General features: G+C 38.1%; 1 protein-coding gene across 2 annotated transcripts in view; it reads right to left on the reverse strand.

Annotated features, from left to right (window-relative positions):
• Positions 1 to 25,000, reverse strand: part of LOC135225163 (uncharacterized) — a 248,667-nt gene that overhangs the window by 173,885 nt on the left and 49,782 nt on the right. For both annotated transcript variants that reach the window (XM_064264399.1, XM_064264398.1), the window contains exon 3: positions 20,011 to 20,163. In XM_064264399.1, the coding sequence (XP_064120469.1) occupies positions 20,011 to 20,163 (153 nt within the window). The remainder of the gene's footprint in view (positions 1 to 20,010; positions 20,164 to 25,000) is intronic.

Genomic DNA, 25,000 nt, shown 5'->3' on the forward strand with positions numbered 1-25,000 from the left:
CCACTACTCTTCGTAGTAGCCATGATTCCCAAGACAAAAGTACTACAGAAGATGGATGCCGGGTACCAACTCAAGAAAAGAGGCAACAAAATCAACCATCTGATGTTCATGGACGACATCAAGCTGTATGGTAAGAGCATCAAGGAAATAGATACCCTAAGCCAGACTGTTAAGGATTGTATCTGGGGACATCAGGATGGAGTTTGGAATAGAAAAATGCGCCTTAGTCAACATACAAAAAGGCAAAGTAACGAGAACTGAAGGGATAAAGCTACCAGATGGGAGCAACATCAAACACATAGATGAGACCGATACCAATACCTGGGAATAATGGAAGGAGGAGATATAAAACACCAAGAGATGAAGGGGGACACGATCATGAAAGAATATATGCAGAGACTCAAGGCGATACTCAAGTCAAACTCAACGCCGGAAATATGATAAAAGCCATAAACACATGGGCAGTGCCAGTAATCAGATACAGCGCAGGAATAGTGGAATGGACGAAGGCAGAACTCCGCAGCATAGATCAGAAACCCAGGAAAAAAACAAATGAAACAATACACAAAGCACTACACCCAAGAGCAAATACGGACAGACTATACATAACACGAAAGGAAGGAGGGAGAGGACTACTAAGTATAGAGGACTGTGTCAACATCGAAAAACAGAGCACTGGGGCAATATCTGAAAACCAGTGAAGACGAGTGGCTAAAGAGTGCGTGGGAAGAAGGACTAATAAAAGTAGACGAAGACCCAGAAATATACAGAGGACAGGAGAAAGACAGAAAGAACAGAGGACTGGCACAACAAACCAATGCACGGGGGGACAATACATGAGACAGACTAAAGAACTAGCCAGCGATGACAATTGGCAATGGCTACAGAGGGGAGAGCTAAAGAAGGAAACTGAAGGAATGATAACAGCGGCACAAGATCAGGCCCTAAGAACCAGATATGTTCAAAGTATGATAGACGGAAATAACATCTCTCCCATATGTAGGAAGTGCAATACGAAAAATGAAACCATAAACCACATAGCAAGTGAATGCCCGGCACTTGCACAGAACCAGTACAAAAAGAGGCATGATTCAGTGGCAAAAGCCCTCCACTGGAGCCTGTGCAAGAAACATCAGCTACCTTGCAGTAATAAAAGTGGTACGAGCACCAACCTGAAGGAGTGATAGAAAACGATCAGGCAAAGATCCTCTGGGACTATGGTATCAGAACGGATAGGGTGATACGTGCAAACAGACCAGACGTGACGTTGATTGACAAAGTCAAGAAGAAAGTATCACTCATGATGTCGCAATACCATGGGACACCAGAGTTGAAGAGAAGAGAGACAAAAAATGGATAAGTATCAAGATCTGAAAATAGAAATAAGAAGGATATGGGATATGCCAGTGGAAATCGTACCCCATAATCATAGGAGCACTAGGCACGATCCAAGATCCCTGAAAAGGAATCTAGAAAAAAACTAGAGGCTGAAGTAGCTCCGGGCCTCATGCAGAAGAGTGTGATCCTAGAAACGGCACACATAGTAAGAAAGTGATGGGACTCCTAAGGAGGCAGGATGCAACCCGGAAACCCCCACACTATAAATACCACCCAGTCGAATTGGAGGACTGTGATAGAGCAAAAAAAAAAAAATAATAATAATAATAATAATAAAAGATTTGATATTCAAGTTCCTCTACATGATTCTTGAGCTGACATCAGTAAAGATTTTCTTAGTTTCAGTCAGTATTCTTTTCAACTCCGTGATAAGGTCACTTCCAGAGATAGGAATTTTCATTGTAAATGATCATTGTGAAAAAATGGAGGCTTATTAGCATAGCATTTAAAGAGGAAAAAAAGTTCACAGTGAACTGCCTGCTGTCAGACGAGATGATTAGATTCAAATTAATAAAAAAACGTAGCAGTCAAACGAAGCCGCTTAGATGATGCAACGTATTAAAACGTATGAAAGAAATGAGATTAAACTAATATTGCTGGATGCTGCGCAATTAAAAGGACGTCCTTGGCCAATGGGATATTTCGAGCTGATTCCTGTGAAAACATCAAAAGATTTCATTAATTGATCTGACGTTCTAGAAATCTATTTTGCCTCCAGCTGCGTCCATTCATCAAGCATCTTAAAAAAAGAAAGCTTGTTTCCTTCGTATGATTAAACTCTTCGTGACGAATTAATTGTCAGATATTGCTTAATAGACCGATGAATGATTGATCGTCAGTTATCTGGCGTTACAGTTGCTGAAATCACCGACAAGGAAATACTCTGATGGACAAAGGTATCCTTCAACTCCAACACTGAGGATGAAGTGTGAACGTTAACAAATTTCACAGACTGTTGGGAATAAAAGAAAATTATTTTGTTTTTGGCACAGGCAAATTTAATATTAACACTGCAATGTCGGTGTCTGAAATAATCTCCTCTTCCATAGAATCTCGGAACTATATCATTTAAGAAACCCACACATACAGTGACCAGCGGTACCAAACATATTCAGGTAGTTATCACATCACCTGTTGGATCTTATACAATTGGAATATAAAATTCAAGCTAAAAGTAAAGAAGCTTTTAAAGGCGTCACAAGTACCTCATAGTCGCACAAAGAAACATCTGAAAGGAGAGGGTGGGAAGTAAGATGGAAGAAAGAGAATATGAACGGAGATACAGCGAAAGAAATGAAGGGGGTTGCAGCTAGGGGCCGAAGGGACGCTGCAAATAACCTTAAGTTATGCATACGTCGCACCCCTAAGAAGATGATATATCCACACGGAATGGAATGGAATATAAAATTTAGGCCAAAGGCCAAGCGCTGAGACCTATGAGATCATTTTGCACAGACACGGAAATTGACAGAAAAAGGTTTGAAAAGGTGTAACAGGAAGTAAACCTTGCAGTTACACAATTATGTTGAAGTAAACTGCTCAAGAAATAATCTTACTTCGTTCATTTTATCTCCCTCGACTAGTGAGAGCATTTCTATTTTACATCCTTCTTATCAATGTCAATCCCGCAATTCACTACGGCGTCGGCAGACCCCGAGAGGGGCGCAGGAACGACGTGAAATCGATAACAACAAACCCTCTCCTCTCCTTGTCTTCAAAGTCGAGGCGTCTCGGCTCGATCATCTTGAGCCAAAAGCCGATCAGGAAACTCTCTCGCGAGAAATATAATTTATCCAGAGATTTCGGAGATTTAACTTTTATTGCTCGCCGCTCGCAAGAAGACTTGCAGCAATGGAATCGGAGGAGGAAAACGCCCAAATTTGACATTAGGAACCACGGGAGTGGGAAAGAGATGCTTCTCAACGGAAATTGACAGTAAAAGGTTTGAAAGGTGTTACAGGAGGAAAACCTCGCAGTTGCACAGTGAAACAATTGTTAGGAGAGGGTGGACAGTAAGATGGAAGAGAATATGAACGGAGGTACAGTAAAAGGAATGAAAGTAGTTGCAGATAGGTGCCGAAGGGACGCTGCAAAGGACCGTAAGTAATGCTTACATTGCACCGAATGAGGTGCACTGTTGGCACTCACCCCCTACGGGGAATATACAGAATGTTTATCCACAGAGGTTGGCTCCATAAATAAATAACTAGCAGTTACTGTTACATGCCTTCTCTAACTGCTGAATGAATGAAAAAAAATCCTGCTTATAAAACTTACACGTTCATCTCAATGGTCTCATACACCTGGACAAAATCATCTTAAGGAGAGAGTCAGCTGCCTAAATATACAATGTTTCATTTACCTTTTTATAACGTACACTCGTGTATCCAGAATATCAAAGGCGCTCACCTTTCGTACATTTATCCCTGCACTTTCTTTTATAATCAAACCTCTTGACAAAAAAAGAAAGAAAGAAAAAAAAAAAAAAACAAGCAAGCGATCCTTACGTCTCCGTGAAATACATTTCGATATTTATTCGTCACGTTTCTTTAATTCCTCATCATTTAATTTTCAATCTCTGCTCCATAACCTCCACGATTTCACTCATTAGTAACTACATTCTTTATCATTTCAACAATCTGCGAATAATTAATCTACATATGAATGACAGTCATCCAACGCAACTAGAACTTTACCAGCGCACCTGTTAAAACTACGCTATATAATATAACTTTTTGCTATGGTATAGTATGGTGTTTTTACGTTGCATGGAACCAGTGGTTGTTCAGTAACGGGACTAAAGGCTTTACGTGACTTCCGAACCACGTCGAGAGAGAACTTCTATCACCAGAAATACACATATCTCACACTTCAATGGAATGCCTGAAAATCGAACTCGCGGCCAACGAGGTGGCAGGTCAAGACCATACCGATCACGCCACTGAGTATAACTTTTTGCATTTTACTTAAATTTTTGAACATGCCTCCAAGTCAAATATATCGCAATGGAAGTTGCTTTATAAATAAAAGCAAGTGCAAGGAGCTGGGACAAGAATTCAAATGAAATGGAATGGAATGGAATGGAATGGAAAGGAAAATAAAATTTAGACGAAATGCCAAGCACTGGGACCTATGAGATCATTCTACACAGGCACGGAAATTGACAGTAAAAGGTTTGAAAATTGTGACAGGAAGAAAACCTTGCAGTTACACAATGAAACAATTGTTAGAAGAGGGTGCAAAGTAAGATGGAAGAAAGAATGTGAAAGGAGGTACAGTAAAATGAATTAAAGGAGTTGCAGCTAATAGGCCGAAGGGACGGTGCAAAGAACCTAAGGTAATTTCTAAAGTGAACCGAGTGAGGTTCACTGTCGGCACTACCTGTCTACAGAACATAAAGAATTCAAAATACGAAAGTATTCGGTCTTAAATCCCTCTCATTACAAGCACTGCTTGGAGTAGACCTACTAACGAACTCGAGAGTGAATTCTTAAAAAAAGAATTCTGCTACCAAAGTAATAAACACTAAGGTACTTTCTAAAGAGAAATAATCCATAACCACAAACAATAAAGATGGTATAAGTTATATTCATGGCATCAAGATTTTCTAGGTCCAAATGTATTTCATAAGAGTAAAAATATATTAAAAACTTTTGTAAGTATCTTATAAGAATTAAAATATCTTTAAACCCTTTTTAAGTACTTCGTAAAAGTGAAAACATTCTAAAATCTTTTGTAAGTATTTCATGAGTGAAAACATCTTATAAACTATTGCAAGCATTTGAAAATATTCTAAAATCTTTTGTAAGCATCTCATGAGTGAAAATATCTTATAAACTATTGCAAGCATTTCATAAGAGTAAAAATATCTAAAAAAAAAAACTTTGTATTTTCATATGAGTGAAAGCATCGTAAAAACAGTTGTATTTCAGTGAAGTGGAAATAAAAAAAAAAAAGATTTTGCAAGTATTCCAAAAAAGCGAAAACATATTAACCTTTGCGAACAAAACCACACAGTACAACAAGAGTTGGCTTGTTTCCTCATCCTGGGAGAAAGATTTACTTGCAAGGTGCCTTTGACTCATGGTCGTGAAAGCAGCCATTCAGAAGCAGCACCACTAAAATCCACCAGGGGAATGGAGTACATCCTCGATAAAAATGATATGAAGGAGTTTACCGAATCAATTAAAATTGGTTAGCAACTGGCATTTGAAAACTGGAGCAACATGAAGTTGCACAGATAATTTAGTGACAGATTATTATTATTATTATTATTATTATTATTATTATTATTATTATTATTATTATTATTATTATTATTATTATTATTATTATTATTATTATTATAATTACTATTATTATTATTTTTTTTTTATTTTATTTTTTTTTGCTCTATCACAGTCCTCCAATTCGACTGGGTGGTATTTATAGTGTGGGGTTCCGGGTTTGCATCCTGCCTCCTTCTCACTATGTGCGCCTTTCTAGGATCACACTCTTGTGCATGAGTCCTGGAGCTACTTCAGTGTCTAGTTTTTCTAGATTCCTTTTCAGGGATCTTGGGATCGTGCCTAGTGCTCCTATGATTATTGGTACAATTTCCACTGGCATATCCTTCTTATTTCTATTTTCAGATCTTGATACTTATCCAATTTTCCCTCTCTTTCTCTTCAACTCTGGTGTCCCATGGTATTGCGACATCAATGAGTGATACTTTCTTCTTGTCTTTGTCAATCAACGTCACGTCTGGTCTATTTGCACGTATCACCCTATCCGTTCTGATATAGTCCCAGAGGATCTTTGCCTGATCGTTTTCTATCACTCCTTCAGGTTGGTGCTCGTACCACTTATTACTGCAAGGTAGCTGATGTTTCTTGCACAGGCTCCAGTGGAGGACTTTTGCCACTGAATCATGCCTCTTTTTGTACTGGTTCTGTGCAAGTGCCGGGCATTCGCTTGCTATGTATTTATGGTTCATTTTCGTATTGCACTTCCTACATATGGGAGAGATGTTATTTCCGTCTATCGTTCTTCGAACATATCTGGTTCTTAGGGCCTGATCTTGTGCGGCTGTTATCATTCCTTCAGTTTCCTTCTTGAGCTCTCCCCTCTGTAGCCATTGCCATTTGTCATCGCTGGCTAGTTCTTTAGACTGTCTCATGTATTGTCGGTGCATTGGTTTGTTGTGCCAGTCCTCTGTTATGTCTGTCATTCTCCTGTCTGTATATTTCTGGGTCTTCGTTATATTATTAGTCTTCTTTTCCCATGCACTCTTTAGCCACTCGTCTTCACTGTTTTCATATATTGCCCCAGTGCTCTGTTCTCGATGTTGACGCAGTCCTCTATACTTAGTAGTCCTCTCCCTCCTTCCTTTCGTGTTATGTATAGTCTGTCTGTATTTGCTCTTGGGTGTAGGGTTTGTGTATGTCATATGTTTCCTGGTTTTTCTGAATCTATGCTGCGGAATTCTGCCTTCGTCCATTCCACTATTTCTGCGCTGTATCTGATTACTGGCACTGCCCATGTGTTTGTGGCTTTTATCATATTTCCGGCGTTGAGTTTTGACTTGAGTATCGCCTAGAGTCTCTGCATATATTCTTTCCTGATCGTGTCCCTTCATCTCTTGGTGTTTTATATCCCCTACTTCCATTATTTCCCCCAGGTATTTGTATCCTGTCTCATCTATGTGTTTGATGTTGCTCCATCTGGTAGCTTTATTCCTTCAGTTCTCGTTACTTTGCCTTTTTGTATGTTGTTATTATTATTATTATTATTATTATTATTATTATTATTATTATTATTATTAAAATGAACCCCGTTCAAATGGAACAAGCCCATAGGAGCCATTGCCTTGAAATTCAGGCTTCCAAGGAATATGGTGTTCATTTGAAAGAAATAAAAAAGGTAGTATGAAGTACAGAAAGAAAAAAATAAAGAAATTCATAAAGATATTGGTTGTATGGTGTTTTTACGCTGCACAGAACCAGTGGTTATTCAGCAACGGGACAAACGGCTTTACGTGACTTCCGAACCACGTTGAGAGTGAACTTCTATCACCAGAAATACACATCGCTAACCCCTCAGTGGAATGCCCGAGAATCGAACTCGCGGCCACCGAGGTGGCAGGCCAAGACCATACCGATCAGGCCAAGACCATACTGATCAAGCCACTGAGGCGCTATTCATAAAGATATAAAAATGTAAATAAATGATTAAACTACAATGGAAATTGTATTGCATGATAGCTTGAACTTTTGAGGTTCTAACTGCACATCCTCAGGGAGACTATTATATTCCACAGTCCAGCGGTGTGGGGAATAAAAGACAGAGAGCTAAGCAGCTGTGTCTAATAGTAGTCGAGGAAAACCATCATCGAACTATCGCCGATGGTAACCTAAAGATAAGGGATGATTCTGTTCGTAATGGAATTCTCCGAACTGTTCCGTTATGATTGGTCCAATCTGAAGGCGCAGCCGAGTAAAAGACTCTACCGGGATTGATTAGCCGATAATGACGCCATCAAATCCTATATCTTCTTTTTTTTTTCTTTTACCCCGCCCACGTAATGCTTCTTCCCTCCACAGTAGATTGTCCTTTGATATCTCTCGTTCATCGCCTTTTTCTCCCTTTCCTCTTCTACCCGTGTTTTCTACTCTCATTCATTTCATATTACTAAGTTTTCTTAATAATATTCACCTGTCTCTCCTTTCTTAAAGATTCATCTTTCTCTCTTTCTTACAGAAAATGGTATTACAATGAGCTGTTCTATTTAATGTCCAAATGTTCTCTCTCTCTCTCTCTCTCTCTCTCTCTCTCTCTCTCTCTCTCTCTCTCTCTCTCTCTCAGAAAAAGAGTTGTTCTTGCTCCTTCATGCGTCGTATAATGAAGATCAGCGTTTATCGCCACTGTAACTCTTTCTCTTTATTTGCACCTTTTTCTACCTTCTGTGTCTGTTCGTCGTGTTCTTTGTCCGTTCTGTCTTGTTTGTAATACTAACAAACTTGAGCAAACACCACATATAAGCTGTTTATTATTATATTATTATTATTATTATTATATTATTATTATTATTATTATTATTAAATGAGAGGTTTTATAGACGCAGTACACAGTTGAAATCATGCGAGAAAAGAAAATTATTTCCATTTGTCTTCAAATATAACTTGCAAAATGTAAGGAAGAAAAAAACGAAAAAGTAATCGGCGATGATCTAAATGAATAAATAAAGAAAAAAATAAGGTCTTTTAAAGCCAACTTTGCCAATTGGCTCTCAAGATTTGACTTCCTTTCTGTGTTTTATTCTCGTCTTCGACTGGAGTCTTCGAAAGACTGTTGCTAACTTCTGATCTCCGCGGTCCGTGAAGTCAACACACTGGTGCTGCCTGTTGCTTCCGAGTCAATGGCCGCTTTCGTAGAAAGGTTTGAAAGGCGGAATAAGAGGAAAATCTTCCCAGTTGCACTAGGAAACAATTATCAGGAGAGGGTGCAGAGCAAGACAGAAGAAAGAGAATATGAACGGAGGTACAGTAAAACGAATGTAAGGGGTTGCAGCCTGGGGCCGAAGGGACGCTGCGAAGAACCTTGAGTAATGCCTAATGTGCAAAGCGTGAGAACTTCCGCTGCGGGAAATGGAATCCCAATCTCCATTTTGTTCTATAAAAGGACACTACTTCTGTATTGAACTATATACGTGAGACTGAGTTCATGTACTTTCGTATCTCTCTCGATAATAATAATAATAATAATAATAATAATAATAATAATAATAATAATAATAATAAAAGCAGCAGCAGATATTCAAACGAGAAATCTGAGTATTTAACCAGACACACCCTCTCTCTCTCTCTCCGTCTCTCTCTCTCTCTCGCTCTCTCTCTCTCTCTCTCTCTTATAATATATATATATATATATATATATATTATATATATATATATATATATATATATATATATATATATAATATATGATAAAAGGAAAAATATCTAATCAGATGGTTCTACCTGTATTAACCTATGCATCAGAAACTTGGAGCTTTATTAAGCCTTAGAAGATAAGCTAGTTACAACTCAAAGAGTTATGGAAAGAATAATGATAGGAATAACCCTAAGAGACAGAAAAAGAGCAAAATGGATACGAGAGCAAACGAAGGTAGAAGATATTCTAACAACAAGTAAGAAAAAGAAATGGGCGTGGGCAGGACATATAATGAGAATGTCAGATAATAGATGGACGAAAAGAATAACAGAATGGGTCCTTAGAGATTGCAAACGACGCAGGGAAGGAAGAGAAGACGATGGATTGGCGAGGTAAGAAAATCTGCGGGTATAGAATGGCATAGAAAGACCATAAGCAGAAGGGAGTGGAAGGACATCTCTGAGGCCTTTGTCCTGCAGTGGACTAGCAACGGCCGATAATGATGATGATGATAAATTGTTTGTATGTGTCCGAGCGTTATGGCCCTAAATACATTGTTTTTAGATAACAATTGGGTTCAATATGATCATCATTTATCGTCTTTTCTTCAACTAAATTATACATACATACATATATATAGTATATATATATGTATATATATATATATATATATATATATATATATATATATATATATATATATATATATATAATTTTGGAATGACTGCCTTTGGAATTAATTTCCAAATATATTTAACTATCTATCTTTTTAATCGGTCTAAGTCTCTACACTGATTCTCCAAAACAGTGTTGAAACAAAATTTGTGCTCATCTTCTCGAGTCAGTAAGTTGGGATAACTAATAACTATCACTTACATTTAAATGTTATTACCTTACTTTATGGCATAACTGCTGGTACTACTATTTTCCATACAAGAACTTTTGCCATTAAAAAGCAATTTAGCATTTCACCAATTATGGCAGATGCAGATGATCTACGATATGGCCTAACTATGAAAGTAAAGAATGAGAGAGGGGGCACAACAATGATGTGAATATACGTTCATGGTCAAATAAATATAGAAAGGACGATGCGAAGCAATATTCTAATAGTTTTTGTTGATTATTTACGATGATAATGCAAGAATCCAAATCCATACTTAAACTTCCATCATTTTTAGATTGCTTAGGAAAGCTAACAGTAAATTTACAATGGCAAGAAACCGATGCTTAATCTCAACTGATTAAAAAATATTTCCATCATTTACATAGGGGACAAGTTTCTTCCAACTCTAAACAAAATGTGTATTAACTATTATCATTATTATTTCATTGTATGAAACCTATTCACATGAAACAAGCACACAGGGACCATTGACATGAAATTCAAGCTTACAAAGGAAGTTGTTTTCAACCCGCCCCCACCGCAGACCTAACACTGTAGCAGTAACTGATCATGATACAGAGCCAGTGATTTTTCATCGTCCTAGGGGAGACGCGAACCCACGACGTCTGAGTTGCATTCCACGACACTAACCACTATACCAGCGGACCATTATTCACGGTACGTTACCACAGAACTACGGAGCATTTAAAATGCAACTGGATCCAAATTGAGCCGTTAAACGTTATTAAAAGATATCCTTACAAGCAACTGCATTGGCAAGATACAGTTGCTAATGGATGTTATTTTACATTATTCAATTTTCTGATGGTTTACTGATATGTAAATCGGCAACATGATAAATGAAGGTGAACTGAAATTCAATATATCCTCTGACCAGTCTTAATGTAATTTCAAATGTTGAGTCTTTTGTGGAAGCCTAAAGGAGAGAAATGGAATATAAAATTTCGGCCAGAGGCCAAGAGCTGGCTGGAACCTATGAGATCATTCTAAAATGAAAGGGAAATTGAGAGTAAAGGAGGTTTGAAAGGTGTAACAGGAAGAAAACCTCGCAGTTGCACTATGAATCAATTGCTAAGGCCTGTCCGCACTAGAAAACATTATGTATGCATGTTTACGTGTATATATGTACATATATAACTATTTTCAATTCCGCCAGAAGCAAGTCAGCATGACACGCTCCTTTTTCTAAAAACTTCCTCACCCATCCCTTCTTCTTTCTCTTGTCCCTCCTGGAATGCATTAAATTAGCTAAGTAGAATACAGAGGGTACTGCACCGACAAGCATCGTGATGACAACTACGCACAGAGGTACAGTAAAAGGAATGAAAGGAGTTGCAGCTAGGGGCCTGCACCACACAAAATAATGCCTCAAGACATATTTTTCAGTATATTATTCAGTATCAGTGATGTCTTAAGTCTGGCATACCTCGCCAAAAAGCTTCTATTTTGCTTTCTCTCTCTATACGCCTGGCTGTGATCCACTTCAGTCGAACGACCACCCTGTACAATTATGCTTTAAATCGATTTCTGTTTCACTCTCTCTACTATCTGATTAATAGCTTCCAGGGGGTCTTATGTATTATGTGCTTTATGTCAGAGTAGCCATTGCTCTCTGCACTGTCTCATTCATAGTTTTCAGGGAGTTGAGTTGAATATAGAATTTAGGTCAAAGGCCAAGCACTGGGACCTATGAGGTCATTCAGCGCTGAAATGGAAATTAACAGCAAAAGGTTTGAAAGGCGTAACAGGAGGAAAACCTAGCAGTGCCCCTACGAGAGGGTGGAAAGTCAGATGAAGAAAGAGAATATGAAAGGAGATACAGTAAAAGGAATGCAAGTGGTTGCAGCTAGGGGCCGAATGCAAGCTGCAAGGAACCTTAAGTAATGCCTACAGTGCACCGCATGAGGTCCACTAACGGCACTAATCTCCTACGGGGTAGTTTTCAGGGAGTCTAACTTCTTTATTAACTGCTGAGGTCAGAGTAGCCATCTGCCTCTAACAATAACAGGAGAACCTTGTTAGAACATAGACAAACAAAATAACTAAGCCGATGCCAAAAATGGCCACCGGTATATAACTAAGTTAGCCGCATTTGAGAGGTGACAAACATAAATCAAAGCTGCAGCAATCAGGACACAGTTTTCCTTTTAACAAGGTTAAAAAAGCAGTCCAGGTGTCACAGCGGCGAGGTTGATGACCGAAGCGGAAAAACAAAATTTGTTGTCACTCACCAACGCCGCCTTTCTGATCGTGTCGTCTGTTTCGAATAGAATGGGATACAGAATTTAGGTCAAAGGCCGAGCGCTGGGACCTATGAGGTCATCCAGCGATGAAGAGGAAACTGACAGTGAAAAGGTTTGAAGGGTGTAACGGGAGGAAAGCCTCGCAGCTGCACTATGAATTGTAGGTTGATAGATTTATGGGTTTTAGGCATCATGCCAAGCACTGGGGTACTAAGGCCATTCAGCGCTGAAACGGAAATTGACAGTGAAAAGGTTTGAAAGACGTAACAGGAGAAAAACCTCAAAGCAATTGCACCATGAAGCAATTGTTAGGAAAGGGTGATAAGTAAGATGGAAGAAAGATGATATGAAAGGAGGTACAATAAAAAGGAATTAAAGTAATTGCAGCTAGGGGCCGAAGGGACGACGCTGCAAAGAACCTTAAGTAATGCCTATGGAAAGTATGGTGGAAGAATGAGAATACGGAAACGGAGGTACCGTAAAATGAATGAGAGGGGTTGCAGTTAGGGGCCGAAGGGAACCCACTAAGTGATGCCTACATGTAGGTAGTTATTTCGACATGTCCGCATCTACTGCTTTAATAAAAAGTCTGAAAATAACACCGTCGTCTATCCATCGATAAAGAAACCTTCTGAACACTGAAACATAATATAATGGATGTTCGCTGTCTCTGATTCCTTTCTCTAGTTGCCTCGGGATTAGATTCATACGGAATAAAGTATTTCCCGACGTTATATCAGTGACACTTTGGTCAAGTTCGCGTGCATATGTGAATACTGGATACTTTCCATAGCGACTGACTTATTTGGCTCTTTATACTTGTGCGTTTATTGTAAATATATTGTCGACGTGAGCATTTACTCTGATATTTGTAAACTTGAAGGTGCCCTTAAACTAGAAATAGTTGTTTGAAAATCGTTTATGAATACAACACACACAAACGATATATACTGTGTATGTATATGTAATAACATATGTGTATACATCATATAAATTATCATATACTATATATCTAAACACACAGATACACGCAAACACACACTCGAACAACTACTATCTGAATATAATAATTAAATTTCAGGCAAATTCCTGGAATTCCGTAGTAGGTGGGTTCTAATATATATATATATATATATATATATATATATATATATATATATATATATATATATATATATACGTACTTATACATGAATGCATGTATATATATAAAATTCATGCATATGCATAATTCATTCTATATAGTACTATGTATATTAATATATGCGCATATATATATATATATATATATATATATATATATATATATATAGATATATATATATATAATATATATATAGACATGCCTTATTTATGATGGCTACTTATACACACACACACATATTATATATATAATATATATATATATATATATATATATATATATACATACACATTATATAAAATATATATGTGACATATATGCATATACTTATTACACATATCATTATAAAAAATATATTTAGCTGCCACCACTCCTATTGCAAGCATCCAAAAAGAGGGAATTCCCGTGAATAGGATATTTAGACCAGGGGGCGCGAAGGGATAGGGGTACAAACCACCCTACAAGATGAGAGTTTTAAGTTGGATTGTACGAAAAGTTCAAGTTAGAACAACAAGGACGTCCAAATGATAGTTAGCCTTTATGCCCCCTTGTTATAGAGGTGACTTGCAACTCTAAACATTGACTTGAGCTGTTGCCTGGCCTCAGAATTCCTCCCAGACAGGTGTTCCCCCAAGGGAGGCGAGCCCGAAAGTCACAGCTAACCTCTGGTCTAGTGGTCTCTCTAGGAAGGAGACGTACCTCCTTCTTTTCTCTGAAACCACTGGTAAAAAGGGGTAGAAGCACCTTGTTCACTTATTGCCGAAGGGACCAATCAACGCGCCTTTCATCGCAAAGTCTGTGCAATGTGGAAGATAACCAGCTATGCGTCTGTGAAAAATCTTCTGAGCGCCAGTATACTTCCCCTAAGACTAGAATTTATTTCCACTCCTGTTTCTCTCCCCTCCAAGTAATTCTCCTAATCTCCCGCAACAATTCATTGGTGCGTTCCTTGTCATATCAACTGAATGATTTATTGTTCTTGGCATGAATTAAACTAGGGAGACAATACCCTTTGCTTCCAAAGTCATAAAGTACAAAATCTCCCTCATTAGTGATGAATTAGCGCTATTGAAAGGGTCCTTTTACATATTATGTTTAACTGGAATACTCTTTTTTCCAGAACCGTGTGTCTTGAACCTTCATTGTTCTGCAACCACCGCCTTTTTCGATCCTTGCATAGAAGAGACATTGACTCCGTTGCAACTAAGCCATCGGCTCCCATTGCCTATTGCCAGATTGCTAGCCCAGGGCTGAGGCTCTTAATTTACTGTTTATAATTATTTTGAATACAATTTTGAAAGCTATGTAAGTATCCTATAAAGAGGTTTGTTTAATTATCCACTGTCCTACTGGTTCGCTCACCAGTCTACAATTTATTCCATTGTGAAAACGATCCTTGTAAATCTCCTTACAAACCACAGATGTCCAAGTATGCTGTGTTGACTGTTTGACGTAATTACATCACTTAATTTGCCAGGCTGGCTGCTAACTGTGTAAATAAAGTAATCTAAGTAACTCGTTTTCTTGGCGACCTACCTTCTTGTTTAAATGTAATGCAGAGTAAGTAATCCCTGTTGTCACATTTCACTACGGATTTGGCTGTTTTTAAGTGCCCCTCAGGGCAGAATGTAATTTAAAATTCTTTTAAAAGCATTTCGCATCCAAACCCATAAAAATACACACAAACACAGATATACGTAAATAAACATACACATATAGACATATATATGTAATATTTATTATACATATGTATTATATTACATTATGCATATATATAATTTATATATAAAAGTATAAATTACACATACACAGTATATATATATATTATAGATATATTAATATAATATATTAATTTCAATCTATTGCATATATTTATATAACTACAACATACACATATGTGTATATATATATATATATATATATATATATATATATATATATATATATATATATAATATACACCGTCCTTCGAACGCACACACAAAATCTCAAGGACCAACAACTTCCCCATAACCCTCCACTAACCAGAATCCTCAAGAAAGGGAACTTGAAACGACAGATATAAACATTTACGGTGAAGTGTCTTCTTCTTCTTCTTCCAGTCTCACAGGTTGAGGTGGTGGCTGTGGCGGGTAAATTTTCCCTCCTTTTGGAAAGAAGTAAAAAAGAAGTTTCTCTTTTCCGGAGTGGGGAAAAAATGTAGTTTTGGGAAGTTTGTCGACTATAAGGCCAAGAAGTTTTCGTCGTATGGGAGGGATGAAAAGGCTTCCGCAAACGTCAAAGATTGGGCCCAGGTTCGAAAATGTCACAGCTCTGGGGAACGGCCAACACTCCCCCTCCCCACAAGACGTGGGAGGGGGGGAGGGGGGTCTTGGATAAAATCCATGAAATAAAGGATAACTTTGTTCATAAGAGTATTCCTTGTCAGTGATCTCAGTAACTGTAACGGCAGATAACTGACGATCTATCATTCATCGGTCTATTAAGCGATATCAGACGATTAATTCGACACGAAGAGTTTAATCATACGAAGGAAACAAGCTTTCTTTTTTTAAGATGCTTGATGAATGGACGCAGTCGGAGGCAAAATAGATTTCTAGGGACGTCAGATCAATTAATGAAATCTTTTGATGTTTTCACAGGAATCAGCTCGAAATATCCCATTGGCCAAGGACGTCCTTTTAATTGCGCAGCATCCAGCAATATTAGTTTAATCTCATTTCTTTCATACGTTTTGATACGTTGCATCATCTAGGCGGCTCCGTTTGACTGCTACGTTTTTAATGAGTTTGAATCTAATCATCTCGTCTGACAGCACGGTGAACCGTCTGTCCTCTTTAAATGCTATACTAATAAATCTCCTTTTTTTACAATGATAATTCATATCTCTGTAGTGTTGATCGTCTGTCTCGCATTAGAATTGACTTTATCACGGAGTTGAAGGGAATACGGAATTAGAGAAATGAAAGGGGCTGCAGCTAGAGGCCGAGGGGACGCCGCAAAGAACCTCAAGAGTAATGCCTAGAGAGAGAGAGAGAGAGAGAGAGAGAGAGAGAGAGAGAGAGAGAGAGAGAGAGAGTAAAATCTATGCCTGTGGCAATTATCCAGACTAATAAAAGGGGTCCACTCTCCAAAGTTTCTATACTGAGAGAGAGAGAGAGAGAGAAGAGAGAGAGAGAGAGACCTTACCTTTTACAGACCTTACATCTTGTTCGGGTTGCCCCAGGTCCCTCAGTGTGAGGCACCTCCAATGTCTACCAGAGAGTTGCTAGTGCATCTTCCGGAATATTTTGCATCTTCCAATCTTGGATGGTCTGGGATGCAGCTTAGATATTTGTCGAGCTTATTCTTAAACACATCTACGCTCAGAGAGAGAGAGAGAGAGAGAGAGAGAGAGAGAGAGAGAGAGAGAGAGAGAGGAGAGAGAGCAGTATAATCTATTCCTATGGCAACTATTCAGACTACTAAAATAATAAAATGGGTAAGTTGGTCTATTTTCCAAAATTTCTACAGAGAGAGAGAGAGAGAGAGAGAGAGAGAGAGAGAGAGAGAGAGAGAGAGAGAGAGAGAGTAGTAGTATAGTAGTAAAATCTATGTCTGGCAATTATCCAGACTAATAAAATGGTTAAATTGGTCGTTTCCAAAGTTTCTAGAGAGAGAGAGAGAGAGAGAGAGAGAGAGAGAGAGAGAGAGAGAGAGAGAAGGTGGGGTGGTAGGTTTGCTAGTCTCCTGTCGCTTTTCTCCGAATACTATATTTAAAGTATGTAGCATTCCATAGAGCAGTGTTGATAACATCAAGGTCACGATAAAGGTTGGTTATTCAGACAAGAGGGTTTATCCGAGCACTGACTCTTGCCCTAGAGTGACTCTGCTAACAATAAGGGATATGGATACGATGCCCTTGAAAAGCTTGTGGTGGCTGGCACGAGGCCAGATTAATCTAACAACAATAGTCTTCCTAATTGAGGAAGAGAAAGGGTCACGTGAGTAACAGACACACACACATTATAATATATATAGATATATATATATATATATATATATATATATATATATATATATATATATATATATATATATATATATATATATATATATATATATATATAATATATATAAGAAATAGTCTGTGAAAACCACGAGGCTTCCAAGACTTAAAATCCTATAACATTACCTCAAATCAATGAAGTAAATCACCCTATCTCGAAGAACACGACCAAAGGGATGACATCTGTATTTATTTTCTAATATAATTTTATTGACAAGTTACACCTTGTATTCATAAAAAAATTCCTAAAATGAATATCTTCTGAAAAGGAGGAAAATGCCGAGACAGAAATGAATGAATGAAATTAATTGCATTTAATTTTAAACATTATCTGGAAAATTACTGGCAAATCCCTCATAAATTCCATAGAATCTGAATCCTCTAAAATAGAAAAAGAAAACGAAGATCAAGCATATTAAAAAGACACGGGGATTACTATTTTAAATCCCAACGAACGGGGGAGGACCATGTGAACACAAAAGTGGGAGGAGGAGGAAGAGGAGGAGGAAGAGGAGGAGGAATAATGTCACGTACACTGCCACAACAATCAAAACAAAACAGCACGCTATTGCGCAATAAAAGCCTCTATTAATTATTGCCCGAAAGTTTCTTTATGGTGGTACTCACTGTCCTGTGAAATTGAGTCTTCTACGTCGCTCGGCTCTGCTATATTATCTATCTCTCTCTCTTCTCTCTCTCTCTCTTCTCTCTCTCTCTCTCTCTCTCCTCTCTCTCTCTCTCTGAGGTAGACCGGGTCGAACCAGAAATCTCCAAATATCCTAGCTAGACCTCGGTTTTTTCCTCGTGGCGCAAGTGACGTCATCTTGACGTCATCTAATTTTTTGTTTAAAGGGAAGAAACGCTTTTTCGCCACCTGAAGATAGACTTCTTAACTAATAGGAAAACGCTTTGCTTAGAGTCATCTCTTACAACAGAACAGATTATAGAATTTAAGCCGAATACCAAGCACTGGGACCTATGAGGTCCTTCAGCGCTGAAGTGGAAACTGTGAGCAGAAAGGTTTGAAAGGTGTAACAGGAGGAAAACCTCGCACTTCCACTATGAAAGAGATTATGAACGGAGGTACAGTAAAAGGAATAAAAGGGGTTGCAGCTAAGGGTCGAAGGAAGGCTGCAAAGAATCTGAAGTCATGGTGCCTACAGTGTACCGCACGAGGTGCACCGAAGGCACGTCCCCATTACGGAGTTTTTACAGATATGCAAACATAAATATAAACAATTATATATCTGAGTGTATAAAACAACCCGTATAGTCGCACGCACGAAAATCAGTACTCTTGAACTCCAAGGATTCTACTTCAACTTTAAATCCGCTCCACAAACAGTCCTCTATTGACACTATTTCGTCACAACGTTGCAAGCTGCAACACGGGTCCTCGCTCTCACAGGAATCTGAATAAAATGGTAAACAATACTCGGGACGCGAATAACATGACGCGGCCTCTCGAGACCTCATTGACTCAAAACGTTTCCTAGTGCATATTTAGCAAGTCGCACAGGCTTGTGTGAATGTATTATTCACGGAGTCTGCTTACCTTTCACCACCATCGCGAATAAATTATGATTATTCTGAATAAATAAATAAATGAATATACAGTTCAGGTTGTGGGTAGAAGTAGGGTTATTCGGTTATGGAAAACGTTTAAAGCACGAATTTTTTTTTTCACATAAAAGATTACATTCATTGGTACTATTAAGACTGGCATTTGAGTCCTGTTCATTCCTGGGACGTCTCGATATCATCACATTCCGAATTAACCCTTCGACTATCCTGGTTTATCCAAAGCCTCAGTAAAGATCACGGGAACCCAGTGCCAACGCTGAATAGACCCAGTCCATTCCTACCCCACTGGATCAGAGATTAGGTTTGCTGCGAAAAACTGCCTAACTGGCATCTCTTGTGACCAAACCTCCTTGCTGATGATGTAGATTTAGCTCGCCATGTGGCAAGATTTACTCTAGTAATCTAGTTCATACATCCAACCTGTCACACACTCAATTTAACACAAACCAAATCCGGTTCTGGACATCACATTGACTGATAGACCTGCAGATCAACCAATAAATTATAGCCATTAGAAATGACACGGATACGTCACAATGTCACTTCTTACGGATCTGAACATTCGCACCTACGCTCTCTTATCGTATGCCTTAATTCATGCCCATAGATGGAAGTGGCTCATAAAAAAAGGCGACCCCGTATAGAAACGGGATTAAGAGAAGAAGAAGAAGAGGAAGGAGAAGGAGAAGAAGAAGAAGAAGAAGAGAAGAAGAAGGAGGAGGAGGTCTGTGCATGTAGCCAATACGCTGCTACAAATCAAGCGTCGATCTCTCACCTTTGATGATACGCTTTGCCCTCACTTCAAAGAGAGCCGTGATGTTTGCTTGCGTAGGGGCGTCTGGAAGCACAAGCAGAGCAGGCACTAACCTCTGCCAGGCTCTCAACTCGACGTCGACGAAGTGGGCCAGGGCTCGCCAGTATCTTGAATCTGGAAGTAATAAAAAAAAATGTGTGACAGGAGAGAAAATGTGCGTTCAACAAACGGTAAAACTCATTAGGGTGTATTTCCTTACACGTTTACAAATTCATGAACGTAGGAAATCACACATATTATATAATCCCGTATGAATTGTAAATGCGTGAAAAGGCTTTTATAGACAGTGCTATAGTAGATTCACTTCAACCGTGCATTTGATGTCTAGGCCAGTCCCTTACGACGCTCCTGATTGGCTGTTGATAAGCCAATCACAGGACTGGAAGTTCTCAGTCTCTCTCGAGAGTACACATGGGCAGGATGTATGTTCTACCCCTCCTGAGGGATACGACTTTCAAAAGTATCCCTCAGGAGAGGTGGAACATACATCCTACCTATGTGAACTCTCTCGAGCGAGACAGAGTTTCCAGCCCCGTGATTGGCTTATCAACAGCCAACCAGGAGCGTCGTAAGGGACTGGCCTAGACATCAAATGCACGGTTGATGTGAATCTACTATAGTATATGTGTTAATTGCAATACAAATCCAGAGTTATGTAAGGGTACGAATCTGTTCAAACAGAAATCTCGACAGGGAGCTTTCGGGAATCGAACAGATTCCCGTAAGCTCTCTGCATAGACTCATTTTTGAAAATACTTATAAATACCATATATACATATACCATGGCTACTCTTCTAACCACCTCTCCCTGAAAAAAAAAAATAATAAAAAAATAAATAAAAACCACCGGTGGCGGTGTGGTTTAAGGCTTCACTGTGCGTCATGAATTTGTTGGGTTCGATGGTTCGAGCCCGTAAGCCGACAAGTTTCTTATCGACTAAAATACTCCCTTCGGTTAACATAATGAAAATATATTAATTCCGAGGTAGGGCGAATTAGATAATAAAGGACATATGTAGCTCGATGTATTTATGCGAATCACGGTAATGTGATATGACTCATGTATATAAATATATATATATATATATATATATATATATATATATATATAGATATATATATATATATATATGACAAATACTCTCCATCTACAATGTGAAACTTTACCTTTCGACTTAATAATATTCATAACATCGCACTGAAATCTTTAGCACGCTGCAGTGTGACATACTCTTCCTTTTCATACTGAATTGCAATATTCATCAGAGGGTAATTAAACTATAAAGGAGAATACTAATGGACTGGGGTCCTCGAAGCGATCCCCCCCACCCACTGCTCTCTAGGAAGGACGAGTAGTTTTCGCGCTAGGCTACCAATCTGGTGGTCCGAAGTTCGATTCTCGGCTCGGGCAACGGGGAATCAGAGGAATTTATTTCTGGTGATAGAAATTCATTTCTCGATATAATGTGGTTCGGATCCCACAATAAACTGTAGGTCCCGTTGCTAGGTGACCAATTGGTTCCTAGCCACGCTAAAATATCTAATCCTTTGGGCCAGCCCTAGGAGAGCTGTTAAATAGCTCAGTGGTCTGGTAAAACTAAGATATTGGTGGAATCATCTCCAATTAAAGCCCCTTAAATCCTAGTAAATCCAGTTCAATCCAATTAAATCCTATCCAGTTCAATCCTATTAATTCACTTAAATCCTATTAAATCCAATTTAAAGCCTATTAAAACACCGAAATCCTATTAAATCCAAATAAAACCCATTAAAGCACTTAAATCTTACTACATCAACTTAAAATCCTACTAAATTCAATTAAATCCTAATAGATAACTTAATTCTATCGAATGCAATTAAATAACATAGTTATGCAGTAAGGTTAAAGGATCTTTAATATTAAATTTCTTGATTATGCTTTGCTGTGTGCTTTAAATAGTTCGAGACACCATTTATATACTTTAATGAGCGTAACTACCTTGAGTGCTAGTTACGCGTTTCATCGCCGCCAACGCCTAAAACTGTCAAGGCCGGCCACTCACGTCAGATGGGATTTGTCATGCCCGATTGGGCGGGGTTTAAGCAAGTTTGAATGTGAGTGGGGTGTTTTTTTAGTCAAGTCAGTTCTGATCAAGCCCGGCAGTCAAGCCGGATCGACAAAGGGTCGCACTGGACCGAAAGTGCTTGGCTATCTCGCTTTTCATTTTTCCTTCGTGGCAATTATATATATATATATATATATATATATATATATATATATATATATATATATATATATATATATATATATATATATGTGTGTGTGTGTGTGTGTGTGTTTAAATAGTAATGTATGTTATACAATACGTAAGTAATTGCTTAAAACAAAACAAAATACTGGTGCCTTGCTCAGGGTGTTTAATCCGTTATATTCCAAAGTAAAAGAAAAATGAAAAAAATAAACGAAATATTATACTAAAAAGCTCCTAAATGATACATATGATTTAAAGGAGTACTGGAGACAATGTAATAGTAAATTCATAATGGGGGGTAATGAAACCTCCCTCACACCCTTATAATTTTCTTGTAAGTACTTGGTTGTTGGCTGCGAAATTGTGTAGTGTAATGACTGATTACACAAAAATCTATTACCTTTTCACTTTTGTAATTTCCTACACTAATTTTATACACTACAAACTGTTTGGTATATTTGTAGAAGGGTCAATTATTTTGAGTTTCTATAAGCTAGTTTATCTTTTATCAAAGATATAAATATGTAAACATGAGTTTTATTTATCTTTATTATGTCGTCTTTGCTGAGTGTTGTCCAAATAACCTAACATGACTCCAGCATGACTCTTCCTAGGTCTTTGGGCGATTTGGCCAATTTTACATCTTGGTAAGAGCAATCAGTCGCTATGAAGCATAGTGTGGCACTTGGCCTTTCATAGGGCATTGTGGATTTCGTTATGCATGTGGTCCTTTTGCATGACCGTTATAATCTTTCTAGAAAATTTAATTTTACCTTGTTTATCCGTACGTAACCATAACAATCCCTGGGAGCTACCTGTATTTCCTCTAAAAGCAATAAATGTGAGAGATTTTCTCTCTTCAACAACCAATCATTGGCCCAATATTCTTTTTCGGGGCTTTATTTTTTTTTGTTATATTGGCTGCAACGGCACAGTCTGAGCATATACTATGGTTCATTATCAGACATTCCCTCCGCCACGTCCGAACTGTGTGGCTGCCAACTTGAGACTGACTACTTTGTTGAGAACTTGAGACCGGGCAGTAACGTGAGTTTGCAGTCATTTTTTTTGGAGTCTCCTCCCACTCAGTTCTCATCGTACGACCAGATCGACTGTGAGACGAGTGGCCCGCTTTACCTGAACGAGGGTCCTGGGTTATCCAAGACGGGACAGATTCCTTCCACTCTTCACGGCGAACACAAGTCACTAATTTTCATATAATTTGACGTGAATATTATTTTCAGTATTGCATGAAGTCGTCTGCTGTTTCACAGTAAGGACTATCTTGCTATGAGATTCATGTAAGACTTCACGTTAATCATCCCTGCTTTCGTAATTACTGACGGGCAGGACATGAGATCCGCTGCTACGTCCAAGGAAACTGCCAATCAAGATAATGTCAATTAGGTGACCGTTGGATGCATTATTGAACCCTAATGGATTACTCATCTGAACAAACCAGCGCAAGGCATTCTTTGAGGTAGGTTTCGTTCCGTTTGGCACACAGAACAAGACTTTAAAGTTGCCCTATTATTTTAGTGCCCCTTCATCAAACCTTAAAAATAAACTCGATTCCTTAATTCTTAAGTCAGTCAATATTTAACCCTTGCGAGATCCTTTAATTAACTGTGATATTAACTTAATGAAAACGCGACTTAGTAACTTTATCTTGTCACAGCTATTCATTTTTGTCTCGTTGATTGATAGTTCTCTTCTATTTTTTAGGATTCGAGGTTATTCGAAGCGTATTGGGATTTGTTGGCCAGTGCCCAGAATACCAAACATCTGGGCGGCATCTTTAGGTGCGTCCACACGGTCGAACAATGTCCGACGGACAAACACTGTTACCAATTAACAATTGTCTGCCGGTCTTTGCCTTGTGAGCAGAGTAAAAACAATGATATACAACCTTATCTGGTACCACTGTTTGTTACCAGATCTACTTCCATCGTTTCAACGCTTATGACGTCATCCTGCTTCGCCTATGTTATGGTAACAGTGTTTGTCCGTCGGGCATTGTTCGACCGTGTGGACGCACCTTTTGTCTTCCAGGGAATGTACTAGTTCAAGATAGTGTTTTACCTTGCTGGCATTATTGCTTCATTTTGCTTTAGATTCACCTAATAAATGCTTGAACTTTTTTCATTCGTACTTTTTTCATCTCTATTATTTTCGAGTATACGTCGCTTAAATCCCACGAAATTCAATTAAAACCTATTAAATCACTTAAATCCTATTAAGTCACTTAAATCCTATTAAATCCAATTTAAAGCCTATTAAATCACTGAAATCCTATTAAATCCAAATAAACCCCATTAAAGCACTTAAATCTTACTAAATCCAATTAAAATCCTACTAAATCACTTAAATCCTACTAAATTCTATTAAATCACTTAAATTCTATCGAATGCAATTAAATAACTTGAATCCTATTTGATTACCTAAATCCTAATACATGCTTAAATCCCACGAAATCCAATTAAAACCTATTAAATAACTTAAATCCTATTAAATCCAATTTAAAGCCTATTAAATCACTGAAATCCTATTAAATCCAAATAAACCCCATTAAAGCACTTAAATCTCACTAAATCCAATTAAAATCCTACTAAATCACTTAAATCCTACTAAATTCTATTAAATCACTTAAATCCTATCGAATGCAATTAAATACTTGAATCCTATTTGATTACCTAAATCCTAATACATCGCTTAAATCC

This window comes from Macrobrachium nipponense, chromosome 13, assembly GCF_015104395.2.
Source record: "Macrobrachium nipponense isolate FS-2020 chromosome 13, ASM1510439v2, whole genome shotgun sequence".
NCBI lineage: Eukaryota > Metazoa > Arthropoda > Malacostraca > Decapoda > Palaemonidae > Macrobrachium > Macrobrachium nipponense.